The sequence below is a fragment of the Miscanthus floridulus genome, chromosome 4, assembly GCF_019320115.1.
Source record: "Miscanthus floridulus cultivar M001 chromosome 4, ASM1932011v1, whole genome shotgun sequence".
NCBI lineage: Eukaryota > Viridiplantae > Streptophyta > Magnoliopsida > Poales > Poaceae > Miscanthus > Miscanthus floridulus.
This window is the reverse complement of record NC_089583.1, coordinates 113,879,731-113,899,311: the sequence shown is the minus strand read 5'-3', so window position 1 is coordinate 113,899,311 and position 19,581 is coordinate 113,879,731. Positions and strand designations below refer to the sequence as shown.

Below are 19,581 nucleotides of genomic sequence, written 5' to 3'. Positions count from 1 at the left end.
AATTGTCTCGCCTGCTTGCTTCTTGTGGCATCTAAATCTCTGAGTTGTCAATGTTGTATCACCGCACCCAAGATTTATTGATCAGGTTCCCTGAAAGCTGATGAAGCTAAGTTTTTGTACAAAGGTATTGCCAGCCACAGCCACAGGCTTACAACAGAGCTCTGATCTGGTCGCCCTTGGTCTGGACGTGCCGTCTGGTGATCTCCGCCACGCTGAGGCGGCCAGAGCTCGTGCAGCATCTCGATGACGTGCCTCACCCTGGCCTCACCGCGGAACCGCGCGCCGCCAGCCCGAAGAACACGGGCCTCCCCGCCTGCATACACACATGCACGCGCTCATCCTCGTCAGGATTTGCCACGGTTCCATCTCTGGAGCAGGCAGTGACCTAGAGTAGTTGCTTTACCATGACTGCGGTGGCGCCGAGCGCAAGCGCCTTGATCACGTCGGTGCCCCGCCGGACGCCGCCGTCCACCAGCACCGGCACGGCCCCCGCCACCGCCTTGACCACCTGCAATGCAGCGCCACTCGGCGATGGCAATCCCCCTGTCAGTTTTCGAGCCGCATCGCGCAACTGATCGCCGCACGTTGCGAACGTCCATTCGCTGTGTTTGCATGTGCGAACGTACGTGCTGTGTGTAACTTCTTCGAGCATCGAGATGGTGGCCGGCGCGTAGTCCAGCTGCCGGACGCCGTGGATGGACACGATCACGCCCGCCGCCCCTGCCTCCGGGGCCTTCCTGGCTGTCCAACGCCGCCACCGCAGAGTCAGAGTTCAGTCAGTGACCATAGGTAATAAAAACGCAGGCGACGGATGCGGCGAGGCTGATGCCCCATGCGGTGCGGCGCTTGGAGAAGCCAGCCTCCGAGCGTGGCGACGACGGCTACGATGCGGCAACTGGGAGAATGGGTAGGGCAACTGAAAATGGGCTAGAGCTAAGGAGGGCCCGTAGAATCAGGGAATAGGAAATGGAGGGGTACACATGCTCGACTGTAGGTGGGAGGTGGCCAGCACAGAAACGGGGTCCCCCCGCCCCCCGGTCATAGTACCTTGACACCGGCACCTGTAACGGCCTAGCGCAGGAACGGCACCGGCCCACGTCCGTCTCAGCCGGTCACAGGAGCTGGAGAGCAAACGACGTGGCTAGCAGGGATTGGAGACACAGGACATAAACAGGAATTAGAGCATCTCCAAGAGTTTCTTAAATTTCCTTCCTAAAAACATCATCTTTTTCAACTCCTAAAAAGATATTAGGAGAAAAAAAAATCCATCTCCAATACTACCCAATATTCCACCCTAAAAATTAAAATTTGGTCCATCACCACTTGGCCTTCCAATTCCATGATCGGCGTCGGGAGCGAGAGCGGCGGCACTGGGGGCAGCCCGGGAATGTCCGCCGCGCCGTCCACCTCCCCGAACTCGCCGGCCACCTCCTCGCATAGCGTCCGCAGGCGCAGGAATTAGGAGAGCGCCGCGGCGTTGCAGTTGAAGTACAGTACGTCGGCACTCCGAGCTCGCGGGCCACGACGACTAGCGGGGCGCAGAACAGGTCGAGGACGAGCGCGGCCACCGGGCACACCAGGCTCGAGACGGCCGCCCTGACGTGGGGCGCGTGCAGCTGCACGACCTGCGAGATGAACTCCATGGAGCCCGCGTGGTCCGTCGGGGGCTCAACGGCCGGAAGGCGGTGGATGCGAACGTCGAGGCTGGCGGCCGCCTCCTCCGTGCGGCGTATGGACCTGCCCAAACATGCAAGCTGAATCACGATGGACCGATGGAGTCAGCGCCGCCGCCGCCGCCTCCGGTGGCCCGGGACCCGCCTCCGAGGCTGCGCAAGGCGACGCCGTCGCCGACGCGCGAACCGCGTGACCTGGAGCAGCAAAACCACTCCGTCGACGGCGTCTTCGGCGCTAGGGTGCAGGCTCATCGTCGTGGAAGTCGCTGGCTCCAGGTGCCGGCAAGTTCAGGGAGATGCAGTGCCGCTGCTCTCGCTCCCGACGCCGATCATGGAATTGGAAGGCCAAGTGGTGATGGACGACGCGAAAGAGCTCGCGAACTGGTGATGGAAGAGGCGAAGGAACCTCTTTTTTCCTGACTTCTAAAATATATATTAGGAGGTTGTATTAGGAGTTGTTGGAGAGGGATTTTTTCACTTTTTTTCTAAAAATTAAGGATTAGGAGAAGGTTTAGGGAACTCTTGAGATGCTCTTAGGATTAAGATGCTGTTGAAGCGCGGATCCCAGGCGCTACATGGAGTTTCGTATTACCATTTGCAGTGCGCCAGAAGAGTGGTGGGCCTACATTCTACAAGGTCCATCGCCCACCCCAAAGGGCCCAGAAAGAAGGCCCGTAAAGCAAAACCGCAGGACATCACGACCTAGGGTTTTCATACGTGATGACCCAGCCCACATAAAAGCTCAGAGCACCAGCCACCTGGCGACCTCTGCCTCGCGCCGCCACCTCCCTGTTCCAGCTCTCTAGCGCACGGCGCAGCCGTCAGAAACCCTAAACTTCGGCGGCGACGATGGCGGCGGCACCGGCAGGCGGCGGCGGCGCGCGGGCGCTGTCGCAGCGGGAGCAGGACATCCAGATGATGCTCGCCGCCGACGTCCACCTCGGCACCAAGAACTGCGACTTCCAGATGGAGCGCTACGTATACAAGCGCCGCACTGATGGTATAAGTCCAATTCTCTCTAGACTAACCAAATGTTTACATCGAACGCGTCTTGTATTGCATATCTAGTTATAGATCTGTTGGGATCTTGCTATGCGCATGCAGATATTAGGCTGCGATTGTAGTTCAATTGAGAAATATTGGCGCGTAGTTTCAGTCGACAGATATTGATTCATACGTATGTAATTTCTAGTTAAGGTTTTCTGGTGTCAGTGTGATACACGTATGTGTATGTAATTTCTAGTTGTTAAGGGTTTCTGGTATCAGTGTGATACACATGTGCGTCGTCTACTTTTAGTATTATTTCTCCAGTATGGTCTTGAGGATTTGTCTAGCATGAAGATTTGGAGGGTTTCTGGAGTGAGTGTGATACACATACGTGTAAGGTCTTGCTGCGACATTACAATTACTATTCTTCTCAATGTCATACCATAAATATGAGCTGTGGGATTGGTTCAGACTAGATTCTATCAAAATTATAGGATCAATTGACTGATATCTAACATCTTATGTCTGTGTTGCTGTGTTTGTTCACTTGAATCAATGGGAAGAATGTCTAGTAGTTCAGTGCTAACTTAAGTTGCTTTTGCCGATCAATCCCCTTTGTCATTTGACTATGGCGAACTGTGAATTAACAATAGTGCTGTTGTATATTATCATTCAGGTATCTACATTATTAACCTTGGGAAGACCTGGGAGAAGCTACAGTTGGCTGCGAGGGTCATTGTTGCAATTGAAAATCCACAAGATATTATAGTACAGTCTGCTAGACCCTATGGCCAGAGGGCTGTCCTCAAGTTTGCGCAGTACACTGGTGCTCATGCCATTGCCGGCAGGCACACTCCTGGTACATTCACCAACCAGTTGCAAACCTCATTCAGTGAGCCGCGCCTTCTTATCCTGACTGACCCCAGGACTGATCATCAGGTAAACTTATATCTGCTGAAGGAAAAACTTTGTTGATTCAGAGCACTTACAAATCTTCTTTATCAAACTTTGCACAGCCCATTAAGGAGTCTGCACTTGGAAACATTCCCACCATTGCCTTCTGCGACACTGACTCTCCTATGCGCTATGTTGATATTGGCATTCCTGCCAATAACAAGGGGAAACAGAGCATTGGTTGTCTGTTCTGGCTGCTTGCCAGAATGGTCCTCCAGATGCGTGGTACAATTCTTCCAGGACACAAGTGGGACATAATGGTAAACTGATATAATCTGAACTAGTTTCATCCCAACAATTTCTGACCTGAATAAACAAAGCATTTACTTTTTGTCGCTTCTTGAATCGTATGCTTGTTTCTCTTTTGCAGGTTGATCTGTTCTTCTACAGAGACCCAGAGGAAGCAAAGGAGCAGGAGGAAGAAGAGGCTCTGGTTGCTCCTGACTATGGCGCCGTTGCAGAATATGCTGCTCCAGGGGCTGACAACTGGGGCGCCGATTGGGGAGCTGGTGAAGCTGCAGCTCCGCCTGCTGGCATTCCAGCTGCTGGTGCAGACTGGGCTGCTGCTCCAGGTACAGTTACTCTTCTCATAATAATGTGATTTGCATTTAAAAACGAGACATTCTAATCTTTGTAGGAGTATTCTGTTTACACATGCCTAGTTTGTCTAGAGTACAATGTTTAAATGATTGATAGTTGATGCTCTATTATACCTTTTGTGTGCCTAGAAGATCTTTGAGATACTTAAGCAATAGAAATCTGTGACTTTGATTTGAATCTAGAGTTACCCACGTATAGATTTGTATTGGCATGAATCAAAGAGATCGTCGTGGCACAACTAACGATGTAACATTAGTTTGATTCTATGGTTGGTTGTTTTTCTTTGTTTGTTTTATGTCCTAGTTTAGTTGACTTTGTGCAGTATATGGGCGTGTTGGATGTCCCTCTTTAGTTAACAATATTAAAATGTTAGTTCACCTACAAATTAAAAATTAATACCATGATTGGGTATTAGATATTTAGGTTCGTACCTTAAATTGTATTCATCAATTGTAGTCTTTCTTTAATTTGTCCTGTGTGTCTAAAGCTAGATGGTGACTTGAGCTGAATCTTTGATGTTTTTCTAGCGTGGCTTAAAATGCAAACGTTTTTTTTGTCACAAGTAGACCTTCGACCTATCGGTTTTAATGTGTAACTGTGTTGAAGCTTTAAATCTTTATAGATTTACTCTTCTCATAATAATGTTTGATCACATTTGCTTGTTTCTTTTACTTTTATTATTACCTGGTTATCTGCTTGTTTAGTTTAGTACACCTGTGGCGCTTACAATTACACATGTGAATTTCAGCTCCTCCTGCTGGCATTCCTGCTGCTGGTGCAGACTGGGCTGCTGCTCCAGGTCCAGTTTATCTTCTCATAGTAATATGATTTGCATTTGAAGACGATTCATTCTAATCTTTGTAGTAGTATTCTGTTTACACATGCTTAGTTTTTCTAGGGTACAATGTTCAATTTATTGATAGTTGATGCTCTATTCTACCTTTTGTCTGCCTAGAAGTAGCTTGCTGTGTTTCTAAAGCTAGAAGGTGATTTGATATGAATCTTTGATATGTTTTTCTAGCATGGCTTAAAATGCAAACAATTTTTTTTATCACAAGTTGCCCTTTGACCTATAGTTTTTAATGTGTAACCGTGTTGAAGCTTTAAATCTTTACAGATTTAGATTTACTATTCTCATAATAATGTTTGATCACATTTTGCTTGTTTCTTTTACTTTTATTATTGCCTGGTTATCTGCTTGTTTAGTCTCATTATATAGGATTTTATGGGTAACTGTGAGGAAGCTTTAGATCACTATAGAGTATACTCAATAATGTTTCATTTGCTTGTTTCTTTTATTTTTATTATCTGTTTTGTTTAGTTTCATACACCTGTGGCTCTTACAGTTCCCCATGTGAATTTCAGCTCCACCTGCTGATGGTGTCTGGGATGCAGCCGCGGCTCCTCCAACGGCCACCGGATGGGAACAAGGCGCTGCCCCTGATGCGGCACCTGCCCCTGGCCCGAACTGGGGGTAAAGAGTAAATCAGCATGGTTGATGGCATATATTAGTTATCATCAGAACTCGTTGGTAGACACTGCTTGAGTAGTAGCATTGAACTCTTTACGTGCTACTAGATGAGAATCAATTTTGTGTTGACTCAGCTGAGACAGCGAGTGAATCAGGCCCCTTTCTATTATGCCAAATGGATAGCTCTGTTTTAAGCGTATTTTGTGAACTGTATGCTCTTAGTTGCAGCAAGTGTCTCGCCAGCTTGCTTTTTTGTGGGTTTGTCAATGTTGTAATGTGGTACACCGGTCACCGCACCAAAGATTTGTTGTTCAGGTTCGCTGAAAGCTGATGAAGGTTCTGGTACAACAGGTAATGCCTCAGGTTTACAAGAGGGCTCTGATCTGGTCGCCCTCGATCTGGACGTGCCGCCTGGTGATCTCCGCCACGCTCCGGCAGCTCTAGCTCCTCGTTGAGCATCTCGATCACGTGCCTCGCGCCGGCCTCCCCACGCGCCGCCAGCCCGAAGAACACCGGTCCCCCCACCTGCAGACGCCCGCGAGAATTTGCCACGGTTCCATCTTGAGTGACCTGGAGTTGTTGCTTTACCATGACTGCGGTGGCCTAGCGCCAGCGCCTTGAACACGTCGGTGCCCCCGCGGACGCCGCCGTCCACCAGCACCGGCGCGGCCCCCGCCACCGCCAGTGCCGGTCCTGGATTTTAAAGATCTCGTCGTAAGGAGCCATCTTGATCATATATAAAATCTTATAATATATAGATGTTAATTTTACTTGTAAAACAAAAATAAATTCAATAACATATTTTTAATTTAACATGTCTGATAATTATCGAGAAATAATGTAGATTAAGCAATATATTTATAGATATATGATAATTATCGAAGAACAATGTAGATTAAAAAAAACAATATATTTGTTTTCTTTTCTTACCCATGACAAATGTTTCTAGGTAACATTCTAAAATTCTAACACCTAAATTAGAAAAAAAATATGACTATATGGGTACAAAGTACTGGAAGTCTGAAATACTATACAAATAATTAATTTGGATTAAAAATAAAAAGGGAAAAATACTTTGGGCCTAACAACTGATCGGTGATCGCAATTCATAAGAAGCCAAGAATCAAGATGTCGTCGTCGTGGAGCCCTACCTGGTCGCCGTCCTCGTACGCCGCGTTCGTGTCTCCGGTAGTATAGCTCTTCGCGGCGGCGCGGCTCGCCAGCTCCGCGTGTGTAAGCCGCACGTCGCGAACTCACGATCAGAGCGTGCTGTGTGCAGCGTGACTCCTCGTCTCCTCTCTACCCGAGAGTCGTGGGGAAAGAAACTAGGAAAGAAATACCGATGTTGTCTTTTTGGGCCGCCTAGCCAGTTTTATGTCTTTCTTCTCATTAGTTTGCTAATATCTAATAGACTATAGGACATGAAGGTTTGTATATTTGAGCTTGGGCTCCTCCTCCGTTTGGGCCCTTGGCCGTCGCACCTCGTGCCCTGTCCCTTGGGCCGGCACTGGCCACCGCCTTTAACCACCTGCAATGTAGCGCCGCCCGTCGATGGTAATCCCCCTGTCAGCTTTCGAGCCGCATCGTGCAACTGATCACCGAACGCTGTCAGCTTTCGAGACGCATCGTGCAACTGATCACCGCACGTTGCCGAAGTCCATGCGCTGTGTTTGCATGCGCTGTGTTTGCATGTGGGAACGTCCGTGCCGTCTGCTACCTCTTCGAGCACCGAGATGGTGGCCGGGGCGTAGTCCAGCTGCCGGGCGCCGTCGCGCCGGCCTCCCCTGCCTGCACGGCCTTCCTGGCTGTCCAGCGCCGCCGCCGCAGAGTCAGAGTTCATTCAGTGACCAATATAGGAAATTACCATTTTCCAGTGCGCCGATTATCAGCATCTCGTCACTCAGCAATTCAACGCTGATACGTAGTGAAGTGATTTCATTACCGACGGAAGTCCTTGAGCAGGATGGGCAGCCAGGTTACGGACCTGAGCCACTCCATGCTCTGCAACCAACCACACACAAATTCAGGGACACAAACTAACAAACGCCATCAACCACCATACACGCCACATAATTGCCCCGCCGGCCGGCAAGACTACTGCACCCGGCCCATCAGGCCATCACGCCATGCATGGACGGATGGCCACCGGTACTGCGATTCAAGGCCGCAGCAGGCAGCCAATGTCATCAGTGTCCTAAAGGCAGCTCCGTTTTTATGGCAGCATGTTAAGAGCCATATGCTGCTCCCAGCTGATCACAGAGCAGGCTCTCAGTATCCGGTATAGCGACCTGGTGCCTGACGCGGACGCGTCCTTGGCGCCCATAACTGGTCCGTATGCTTGCCAAGTACTAGTACACTGCGCATGGGGGCGGGCGCTCGCACATGCTAGGGCATTCAAGGTTCAAGAGATTTATGGCACGGCCACCGGTTGCGCTGCGCTCTACGTACAGTCCCTTCCACGACGATGAGTGATCCAGCGTCTCGCGCGCCCGCCGTTCCAGCTTGGAGCCGCCTTCCTCCTGGTCCTGGGTTATCATCAAGATGACAGTGGTTTAGTCTTTCAGAAAGGAAACAGACAGAGTAACTATTTTAGATAATGGAGACGACCCACTATGATTGAACAAGCTTTTGTACTTCTGATGGACCACTTGTATTATCGAGCAAATGTTACACTCACAGTGTCAAGATCGTCGTCGAATGACATTAGACCTTCAAGGTTTGGGGACACTGGAGCGATCATCCTGGATGAACAGCCAGCTCAGGCACACAGAATCACAAATAATAGAAGTGGGATCTTCTTTTCTTTCTTTTTTTTGCAACGTTGTGATGTTCAAGCTATTGAAATGCTCTAAGTACATGATTGAGGATCATGATATGACACGGGAAGATATAGCTTATGAAATTTTAGCATTCAGTAGCATTGCGTAACTATTGAAATGTGATTTGCAAAGAACATAGTTTCGCTGAACTTCAGGAGATCTCGAGAAACAAAATCACTCTGATCAGCACTGTACTTGTTTCTGATGTCAGCTTCATGCCTACCAAGCACAGGCGTGTCAACTGTCAGCTCGCTACACCAATGTTGCTGAAACATCCCTTCTCTTGTACACCTTATTAGGTACATACACAAAAGGAAAATTGTAGAAGTCAGGTGGCCACGGAAAGAGGGGCCTCATACATACATGTAACTGATAGAAGCGGATGGCGTACGTCACAGCTGGAAGCAACCTCTATCTTGCAGCTGGATGAGAATGACAGAACATGTATGGCATATAAGAAAATGTGCAAGAATCTACAGAGGGCATAAAAATGAGTACATCATTAGATGACCCTTAAAAGAAAAATTTCAGCAGTTACCATTATGGTGCTACATGCTGCTGCAGCTCTCGCTGTGGCCACCTCCCCTGAAATGAGAATTTAACCAAGAGTTTGTGGAGATGGCACCAATCCTGCTTTTTTTAAGAAAATGGAATTGTTTCCGGCCTCTGCAGCCGCACACAGCCATGATTTTTTTACAACGTTATTACAGCTATTCAGCTGATGAAATATAAAGGGAAACTCTGAATGTATAGCACCAATCCTCAGATGACATATTCTATCATTCAAAACTTCGATGAGTTTGAGCTTTTGTACCTTCTGGAGTTGCTAATTTGTGTGCCCCTGTTGGAATGACAATTATTGGTGACGGCATGCATATCAATTCCTAATAGGCTTGTGGACATGTCTATCGTGCTGACATCCACAAGGACCCGTGGGCTCTTGATACTCCCGAATGAGGTTCAGGTCCTACTTCTGAATGAGGTTCAGAATTAGTGGTGACTGGTGAGGTGAACAATACAGAATTCTTCCATATGCTGCGATATTGTCCCTCCGAATGTACTCATCCTCCGCACCCCCACTGAAGTAATCATAGTGCATCTTTGGCAGTTCTTTCTTGGCGAGCTCTTGATCCTCCCGGACATTGACTGATAGATTATCCTCCATTCCTGCTACATCAAGAGGCCATTCTGACGTTGCAAATATCGCTGTGGTTGATACGGAGTATGTTGTATAAAAGTTCACTGGCACACCATTGCCCCCTTGGTGGGATGTCAAAAGCTCAGGTAGAGAGAGGGCGAGACACAGGATGACAGGACCCAACATTTCATAGTGCTCTGAGCTCCTAGGGCTCCAGTGGTCCCATCGACGTAGTGCGCATAAAAATTTTGCAAGGAAAAAAAAAAGCAAAGGAACCATTATCATGTTGATTTTTTCTTTTCCTTTTATTGAAAAAGTTTTAAACAAGTTTTTTAAGCGCAAATTTGACGTGCACATAGATGATTATATGCTCCACCTATGCATATAGTTTGTGCCTTTGTGGGAATTTTCGTGAACTTCAACGGGTCCACGTCCACCCTGAGCCTTATGTTGATTTTTCCATTTTCTTTGTTGCACAAAGTTTTAAGAAGAGTTTTTTTAAGCTCAAATTTTACGTGCACATAGACGAACAGGGAAAGTATTCGGTACAAACCATTTCTGAATATTTACGATCTCAAATATAGAACGTTTTAGCTATAAAGTTTAAATCTTATTGAGCGCTGCAATTTTGATAAGTATCGAACTTTTGGTAAGTATCCGTTCGAGAACGTTTGAAAAATTGAATGGATCTCAATTATGATAATTTAAAAAACGAATATTTAGTACTCCAAATAATTTAAATAAAAAAATTTGTCAACTACAAAATGGTAGACCACACTGAGCATCCCAACTTTAGTATACAACAAGTCAACATTTGAGGTCCTTTGAGAATTCTAAATTTTTAATTTTCAAATCCAAGAAAATAAAAATAAGTATTTGTGACTCTAAATGATTTTAAATGAAAAAATTGTCAACCACATATTTGTAGATCGCATCGAGAATTATACAACCACATATTTGTAGATCGCATCAAGAATTATATTTTGGTGTAGACCATTTCAACATATGAGGTCATTCAAAAATTCTAAATGGAAGCGAACTGATCATAGATCAGTACGTTGGGTTCCTTGTGGTGGAACCTGTTCACCCGGGCTTAAGTCCTCGACTTGGCATGAGTGCTCGTATTTTTCTAGTTTTTTTAGGATTTAATGACGTTATGCTTTCAGTGGTAGGCGACGTCCCCGTCGACAGCGTGACACCTGTGGTGACTTCCTGAATCTCGAAATCTGTCGGCTCAGTCCTTCGGAGGTGCTCACCCTTTCAGTGGTAGGCGACATCCCGTCGATAGCGAGGAGCCTTCGAAGGTGCTCACTCATAGAGATAGGGTTTAAGTATGTGTGTTCACGTGTGTACTATTGTCTATAAAGTTTTCACTCGTGCTCTCAAACCATCCGTCAGATACAAGACGATATTTTAATTTCTATCTCTTCCACGTCAGACAAGATCATAGAAGTACATGGCATAAGGCTGACGTTATTTCTCTGTTCACGGTTCACGCCCTTACGATACGCGTTACGAGTTCAATTTTGTGTTATTTGTGCCTAGCTTGAAATGTTACTTGCTCCACGTCGATATTCTCATGTATTCGGGACAGGGCTCCGAAGTCCCAACATACGTTGAGCACTTTGGGCAGGAAATCACTGAAGCTTAATCCAGCTCATGTTCTGGAAATAGTAAGTTGAATCTTACACCCTGTTCGTTTATGCTGAAATTTAACTTATGCTGATACTTATATTAAAATATTGTGAAAGAAAAATACTATTCCATAGCTAAAAAATAGCTCAAGCTTATTTCTAGAGGCAGCAATCAATGTCAATCACATACCCTCACATTCATATCGCAACACTGACAGCGAGCATAATACCCTGTTTGTTTGGGCTTGTTTGGCTTATAAGCCGTACTTTTTCGACCAACAAATAATATTTTTCTCTCACACCAAATCAATCAATAGTACTTTCAGTCATGCCTTATCAGCCAAACAAGCCCAAACGAACATGATGAATGATCGGACTCTGTAGTCTGTAGTATTAATGTAGTAGTAGCAAAGCATCATGGTCTTATTTAGTTCCTCTTCCAAAAGTTTATAATGTTTAGACATATACATAAAGTATTAAATATAGAATTAAAAAAATAACTAATTACACAGATTACGACTACTTTGCGAGACGAATCTTTTAAACTCTATGATTTGATAATAAAGTGCTACAGTAACACAAGTGCTAACGATAGATTAATTAGGTTTAATAAATTCGGCCTGCGGCTGACGGATTCGGTACCGAACGCTCCATACGACACCTTCAAACTTTACGCAGCTAAACAACGCCTATGTGATTCAGGAAGTCCGTCCGTCCGGATGGTCGCGGGATCACAGCAGGGCCCTGATCCGGTCGCCCTCGGTCTGGACGTGCGCCCTGGTGACCTCCGCAACGCTCCGGCAGCCGCAGAGCGCCATGGCCAGCTCCAGCTCTTTGTTCAGCATCTCGATCACGTGCCTCGCGCCGGCTTCCCCGCGCGCCGCCAGCCCGTACAACACCGGCCTCCCCACCTGCAATAAACACGCTCATCCTCGTCAGAACGAACGAATTGTCCACGGTAAGGTTTCTCTTCCGAAACAGGCGCTTTGCTGTGTGCCAAGTTTAGTGTGTCTTGAGTTGCTGTGAGATCTGGGTGGAGGTGTTGGTTGAGTTCTTTTGTTATTCGAACTTAAAACTCTGTAATAGGTGTCTGAACTCCATTATAAGCTGGCCTCCCAGCACTGGATCATGGGCTTTCGTTCGATAAGCTTTCAATAAAGCCCGGCGAATGTCTTTGATCTAACAGGCGAACAGCCCGTGCATGCCCAATTGCAAGAAGTCGGACTCGGAGAGGAGCGGCATACGTACCATGACAGCGTTGGCGCCGAGCGCCAGCGCCTTCAGCGCGTCGGTGCCCCGCCGGATGCCACCGTCCACCAGCACAGGCACGGCCCCCTCCACCGCCTTAACCACCTGCAATTCAGCGCACGACACCCGACCCCGGCGGTCCTTTGTCAGTATACGGCCGCTACAGAAGCACTTCGCAATAACAGCACGCCCAAACGCTGACTGTGTCCCACACGCCACACGTGCAGCGATCGATCGGGTAAATGCGTGGCGCGAGTCAGGAGGATAAATGTGGTCGGTCGGCCGGCGGCCAGTTATTACCTCTTCGAGCGCCGAGATGGTGGCCGGCGCATAGTCCAGCTGCCTGCCGCCGTGGTTGGACACGATCACGCCAGACACCCCCGCCTCCACGGCCTTCCTCGCTGCCCAACGCCGCCGGAGTCATCAGAGTTCAGTGACACATACAGTGAGACCATACCAGTTCTCCGGTTCAGCACCATGCATGCCAGTAATCCAACGCTGATACACTGATAGAGTATATATTATGCTAGTTATCGTTCATTACCGTCTTCGGCGGTGACGATGCCCTTGAGCAGGATCGGCAGGTTGGTGATGGACTTGAGCCACTCCACGTCCTGCACGCACAAATTCAGCAAAAACACACCCCATCAACCCACTAGCCGTTTAATTGCCGGCAAGACGGCCCGTCATGGCATGGTCGCCTGTACAGTGATCCAAGGCCGCTGTGACCAAGTACGGCGATGCATGCAATTCAAGGGCACTACGTGTCCATTGGACAGGATCACAGGAGAAAGATGCCACTATGCCAGTAGGCCAACGGTCGCTATACCAGCATGTTATATTAAGTGCCATACGGCTGCTCAAAGAACAGGTTTTCAGTATCCAGTGTCAGCCCTTATGCCCGATGTTGATGCGTCCATGCACCACCCATAACTGTTCCATATGCTTGCCCAGTACCGTAGGTGCCAGACCACATGCTATGGAACTCGAGATTCAAGAAAGTTTATGGCACGGCCACAGTCTGCTATGTGTTATCTGTACGTACCTTCCATGACAATGATGGATCCAGCGTCTCCCATGAGAATCGTTCCAGCTTGGAGCCACCTTCCTAACAACACGATCAAGATTGCGAGACGATAATGGTTCAGTTTTTCAGAAAGAAAGGAGTTCGTCCACTGTGAACGAATTTTTGTAGCTCTAAACCAGAGATTTATCGAGCAAATGTTTCACTCACAGCACTTTCTATGTCGTTGTCTGATGACATTAAACCTTCAAGGTTTACAAACCGTGGAGCAATCATCCTGCATGAACAATCAGCTCAGTTACAGAACATCCCAAAATAAAACAAAAGGGAAATTTTTGCAACATAGTGTTGTTGAAGCTATAAATGTATTGACGATCTACCTCCATTCCAAATTATAAGACTTTTTTTTCTACGCACATAGCTTTCACTATGTATCTAGACAAAATGTATATCTAAGTGCATATATCTAGAAAAACCAAAACATCTTATAATTTGGAATGGATAGAGTAATTGAAGATTTTAACCTCAGTAACAATGGGTTAGGAAACTGGAATTATGATTTGTAAAAGAACATAATTTCACTGAACTTTAGGAGATTTCAACAAAGATAACAAGCACTGTACTTGTTTCTAATATCTGCTTCACGACTACCAAGCACAGGCCTGTCAACTGTCAAAACAACTGCCTTGAATCCTAAACTCTCAGCCCGCCGTACCAATGTTGCCGAAACATCCCTTCTCTTGCACATCTAAGGTACACAAACGAATTTTTCAGAAACCAGGTAGCAGCAGAAAGGGGAATTTACTAAAAAAGATCAATGCCAACGCATCATACATATAACTGATAAAAGCGAATGGCATCGCAGCTGGAGGCAACCTCCTCGATTCTGCAGCTTGATGAGAAGGAAAGCACCTGTATGACATATTGACATATATGAACATGTGTAACAATCTACATAGGGTCTAAAGACGAGTACATCACCAGATGACCCCCAAAAACAAATTCAGCAGTTACCATTATGGTGTTACATGCTGCGGCAGCTCTTGCTGTGGCCACCTCCCCTGAAATGAACATTTAACCAAGGGTTGTGGAGATAATAGCAAGTTTTATCACTTAAAACTTGGATGACTTGATTTTGTACCTTCTGGATTTGCTAATTTGTGTGCCCCTGTAGGAGCGACAATCATTGGCGATGGCATATTATATCCTAACAAGCTTGTTGACATGTCTATCTTACTCACATCTATAAGGACCCGTGGCCGTAACCTGTGTAATACACGCTGAAAAGTAAGGAACCACTTTTTAATGAGGTTGTAAATAATTGGTGAGGTGAACAGTACAGAGTTCTTCCATATGCTGCAATATTCTCCCTCAGTGTATACTCATCCTCTGCTCCCCCATTGATATAATCATAGTGCATCTTTGGTAGTGCTTTCTTGGCGAGTTTTTGATATTCCCAGACATTAATTGGTAGATTATCCTCCATTCGGCTACATTAACATGTTAAAAAGGTCATTCTTATATTGCAATTACAGTTATACATTGGTTTAGAAAATTAAGAAAAAGAGCCAACAATAGGTTCCTTTTTCAGTGCAGGCACTAAATCATTTCAATTTGGACAATACGAAAGTTTAGGATACTTGCATGCTTCAAAAATAAAAACTCTAGTATAGTCATTTCACTTCTAGCCTTTTATTTGGAATGGACGTTACCACTATACATTGTTCCTCAACTGTTCAAACTAGTCCAAAACCAGTAGATGGTAGAGTTAAGCAAAGTAGATTGATATTGATCTGAAGTTTACAATACAATTTTTCTCTAAGTGTGCACAACAGATCAGGAGGAATCTCTACATATTGGGCATCAGAAGAAGATTTAAGATAACCAAACAAGTGTGGCCATACTACTATTTTTGGTATAAAATGTAAATTTCCGATGCCTCGTCTTTGCCAACTGTACCCCTTCACAACCCTTTTAAGAAACAGTAGGGCATGTTCATTTAACCAAAACAATTGAGCCCTAGAAATGCAAATGTAGGGTAAAACAAAACTACCAGATGCATACGTAGTACTGCAATGAAAGTACCAAGTTACAAAACTAGCATCTACATATTGAAGTGAACTCAAAAATTTATGAATCAGTTTCGATGAAGTCAGAAGATTCTAGTATTGCAACTGAAAATTTCAACCATCAGAAGTAAAAGGATACACTGACTAATTCATCCACATATGTTTTCAGTGAATACATTACATTCCAATTTACAGCTTTAAGTGTAGTATTTGTGTAGTGCAAAAATAATTACTGTAGATCATACCTTTGTAGTGACTCTGGATAGAGCTGGACACAACAAAGCACAGACAACAAAAGGCAGAAAAATGGATTTCTACTCTTGATCTGTAATCAACATTGGGCAATAAAGGGGAAACGAGAAAATTAAAATGACTCTGAAATTGCTGTTCAGATCTAGTCCCTGACCTACTCATCACAACTGAAACAGAACTCAATCTGTTCAGCTATTCATCACAGTTCATTCTTCAGAAGTGTGCTGACTAGCTAAATACATGTAAATGCATGCCGCCCTTCGATATTTTGATGTCTACCACTCCTATGTCACAATCATACAGACTTAGTAAGGGAATATTCCAATTTTCACCAGAGATGTTACCCATATATATGGTTGCTATTCCTCTGGCATAGGATCATTAACTCTAGTAACCGCAAGGTGGGTAGGCCCATTTTGTTTCAGTATTTTGGGAAATTCGAGCTCAATCAAATCAGCGCTGAGGAACAACTGTGTCCAAGGCACCATAACTGCATGTGGACCCAAACTAAGATTTCACAGTAGCTTTAGCTCTATGGTCTAAAATTTTTTACACCCATAACACCTACTCTTTCTAAACTTTGAATTAATATCTTCTCTATCTTTAAGGACGCAAGACTGCTAATTCAGACCACTCTTCAGAAAATACCAAAGTTTTCAGACACATACATCTAAGCGAGGACCAAACATAGTGCTATCTTCTGCTGCAAAGGCTATGAGATAGTTAGAATACTAAGCATCTGTAGGACTCCAAAGCACAGGGAAATCCAGATTTTCCTACTTGATCACTCGTCGTAATAAGTAGTCAGGTCCAAAGTGGTAAACTTCAAGTAGCACTTATTAGAAGGCCAACGCAACTGAAAGTATTTTTCTAAGAAACACAACCGAATGGTTGTCCCACTGAATTCAAGATAACCCCCATATCTGGGGGAACGCCAGATATAGGACATACTGACTAATTGTAATTGATCTACGTATGTTTTCACTTTTCAGTGAAGACATTGTGTTCCAATTCGCAGTTTTAGGTGTAGTAGTTATGCACTGAAAAAATAACTACTGCAGCTCATACCTTTGTAGCGACTCTGGCTAGAGCTAGACACAACAATGCCCAGACAACAAAAGGCAACAGAGTGGATTTCTACTCTTGTCTCTTGATCTGTAATCAACAGTGGGCCATGAAGGGGAAACGAGAAAACTAAAATGATTCTGAAATTACTGTTCAGATCTAGTCTCGGTCCTACTCATCACAACTGAAACAGAACTCAATCTGTTCAGCATTCATCACACTTCATTCTTCAGAAGTGCGCTGGCATGCTAAATACATGTAAATGCATGCTGCCCTTTGATGTATTTATGTATACTACTCCTGTGCCACAATCATACAGACTTAGCAAGGGAATATTCCAATTTCCACAATAGATGTTCCCCTCCCCACATAAATGATAAGATGCGCCCATAACACCTATTCTTTCTAAACTGTGAATTAATCTCTTCTCTGTCTTTAAGGACAAGTAAGACTCTGCTATAGCTGAAACCCATGCAGTCACTCAAGTTTCCAGACACCTTCTCTTCAAAAAATACTTAAGCTTTCAGATACATATATCTAAGTTAGGACCAAACATACTGCTATCTTCTGCTGCAAAGGTTAAATAAACTGAGATGGTTAGAATACTAAGCATCTGCAGGACTACAAAGCACAGGGAAGTCCAGATTTTCCTACTTGATCACTCATCGTAATAAGTAGTCAGGTCCAAAGTGGTGAACTTGAAGTGGCGCTTGTTAGAAGGCCAACACAACTGAGCCCGTGTTTAGTTGGTTGAAAAGTTGGAATTTGGCTATTGTAGCACTTTCGTTTTATTTGGCAATTAGTGTTCAATCATGGACTAATTAGGCTCAAAACGTTCGTCTCGCGATTTCCAACTAAACTGTGCAATTAGTTTTTTTTTCGTCTACATTTAATGCTCCATACATGTATCGTAAGATTCGATGTGAACTAAACACGGGCCGAAAGATAGTTTTCTCAAGAAACACAACCGAACTTGTGTCCCACTGAATTCAAGATAAACCCCATATCTGGGGGAACGCCGGATATAGACGCGGACTGTACAAATTGGCAGGCCGTCTAGTATGGCAATGTCTTTTATTTCTTACAGTTGGGGAGCATTCAAGATTTGCAGCAGCATCTAACATGGTCATCCACCTAGGGTTCGGCAAAAATCAAGAAGATGCAGACAGGCTTTTTCCACATGATTGGTACACAAAAAACAAAGAGAAAAAAAAAACTCATACATGACTACATGAGTGAATTAAAGAAGGAACAGTGAGCCGCAGCCCCATACCTTGGGGGAGGAAGGACTGCAATCAAGGATGGCAGAAAGATGAGTGGAACGCAGCAGGTTCAGAGGTTAGTGCTTGCCTCCCCGGTGTGATGTCAGAAACAGAAACTCAGTGCTGGCCGCATCCTGGTCCTGGAATCAAAATCGACAATAATGCTCCACCTACCACTCTTACCCTCTTCCCTAACAGTGAACTAAAATAATAAATCTCCTGCTTGTTCATCGAAAACCCTCTTTTTTTTAGGTACCGTGCTTGGATGATAACATCACCCTCCTTGAATATGGTTTCGTTATGTTCAAGTTGCCTGATTTTTGTTAACTCTGAATCATGTTTAGCTGAATAACCATCAATTTCAATGGGCTAGATTGTGTGTAATTATTAAGTAGATAATGTGTCATTATATAAGAAACAACACAAGGTGGTATAAAAGTATAAATACATTTTGTTTAGTTGACAAAAATTCTTGTGGAACTAAAAGTATAAACACAAGAAGCTAAAAATATATTTCGTATGCCTGCCTTACATTAGACTTTAAGACACATGTGTCGTTTTCTCGTGCCTATCACTGACAAATCATCTTCCTGTGCTGGGGCTGCAGTGTAAAGGACAATAGGCATTAGGTATTCGCTAGGCTGATAAGTTAAGATTGAAAATATTGTTGACTGATTTATTAAATGAGAAAAATATTATTTGTTGACTAAAAAAGTACGATTTATAAGCTAAGCGAACATGACGATTATCCGCGGTCCAGCAAAACATTGACATGTGAAGGAAACCAAACTACCTTGGAAATTTAGGACACTATCAGCCTGTTCATTTCGTCGTAAACGATCGTGGATTATTTGTTGCTGGCTGGTTTGGTGTGAGAGAAAAATATTATTCCAGCTTATAATCCACGATCCTATACGATCGTATAAGCCAAGCCGAACAGACTGTATAGCTGAACTTGCACAGATCTAAGAACGGAGAAAATTCCTTTAATGCCATTGATTGTATACTCTTCTCTCTCGTGCCATTGAAAATTATAGACTTCCTTCGTTCGCCCTATTCGTTTGGGCTTGTTTGGCTTATAAGTTATGGTTGAAAGTACCGTTGGCTGATTTGGTATGAAAAAAAATACTGTTCGTTGGTTGATAAACCGTGGCTTATAAGCCGAATACGACGATGATTGTCGTTGGTTCGTAATTTTAGTTTCCGGTGCCATTATTGTCGCTTTGCCATTAAACTCAAATGAACATCGTTAAATTTCACTTGGTATCAAACCGCAAACACCTTCTGTGCCTAAAAAATGGGGGCAAATTTAACCAAATCTTGTCACCAGCCAGTAGCACACCCTTAACCGAAGCAGAGCAGAAGCATCAGCGACGTCAGCGACT

At 44.9% G+C, this 19,581-nt stretch overlaps 2 protein-coding genes and 1 pseudogene across 3 annotated transcripts; 1 reads left to right on the top strand and 2 right to left on the bottom strand.

Annotated features, from left to right (window-relative positions):
• Nucleotides 1-114: 114 nt before the first annotated feature.
• LOC136550386 (peroxisomal (S)-2-hydroxy-acid oxidase GLO4-like) lies at nucleotides 115-9,669 on the bottom strand (annotated as a pseudogene).
• Nucleotides 2,408-5,893, top strand: LOC136550384 (small ribosomal subunit protein uS2y-like). 2 transcript variants are annotated; one of them, XM_066541938.1, is made up of 6 exons: nucleotides 2,409-2,673; nucleotides 3,337-3,599; nucleotides 3,677-3,874; nucleotides 3,985-4,186; nucleotides 4,963-5,013; nucleotides 5,580-5,893. In XM_066541938.1, the coding sequence occupies exons 1-6, from the start codon at nucleotides 2,523-2,525 to the stop codon at nucleotides 5,690-5,692; spliced, it is 978 nt and encodes a 325-aa protein (XP_066398035.1). In that variant the 5' UTR covers nucleotides 2,409-2,522; the 3' UTR covers nucleotides 5,693-5,893. The 2 variants fall into 2 exon arrangements, with proteins under 2 accessions (XP_066398036.1, XP_066398035.1); XM_066541939.1 differs by lacking the exon at nucleotides 4,963-5,013 and having other exon boundaries at nucleotides 2,408-2,673.
• Nucleotides 9,670-11,678: 2,009 nt separating the features above from the next.
• Nucleotides 11,679-18,367, bottom strand: LOC136550381 (peroxisomal (S)-2-hydroxy-acid oxidase GLO4-like). The gene is made up of 12 exons (XM_066541936.1): nucleotides 18,208-18,367; nucleotides 14,889-15,038; nucleotides 14,690-14,814; nucleotides 14,563-14,609; nucleotides 14,383-14,460; nucleotides 14,172-14,296; nucleotides 13,759-13,825; nucleotides 13,570-13,632; nucleotides 13,069-13,138; nucleotides 12,825-12,925; nucleotides 12,525-12,629; nucleotides 11,679-12,187 (listed from the first exon to the last, which is right to left on the bottom strand). Exons 2-12 carry the CDS (start codon nucleotides 15,032-15,034, stop codon nucleotides 12,008-12,010), a joined length of 1,107 nt encoding a protein of 368 aa, XP_066398033.1. The 5' UTR covers nucleotides 15,035-15,038; nucleotides 18,208-18,367; the 3' UTR covers nucleotides 11,679-12,007.
• Nucleotides 18,368-19,581: the final 1,214 nt, after the last annotated feature.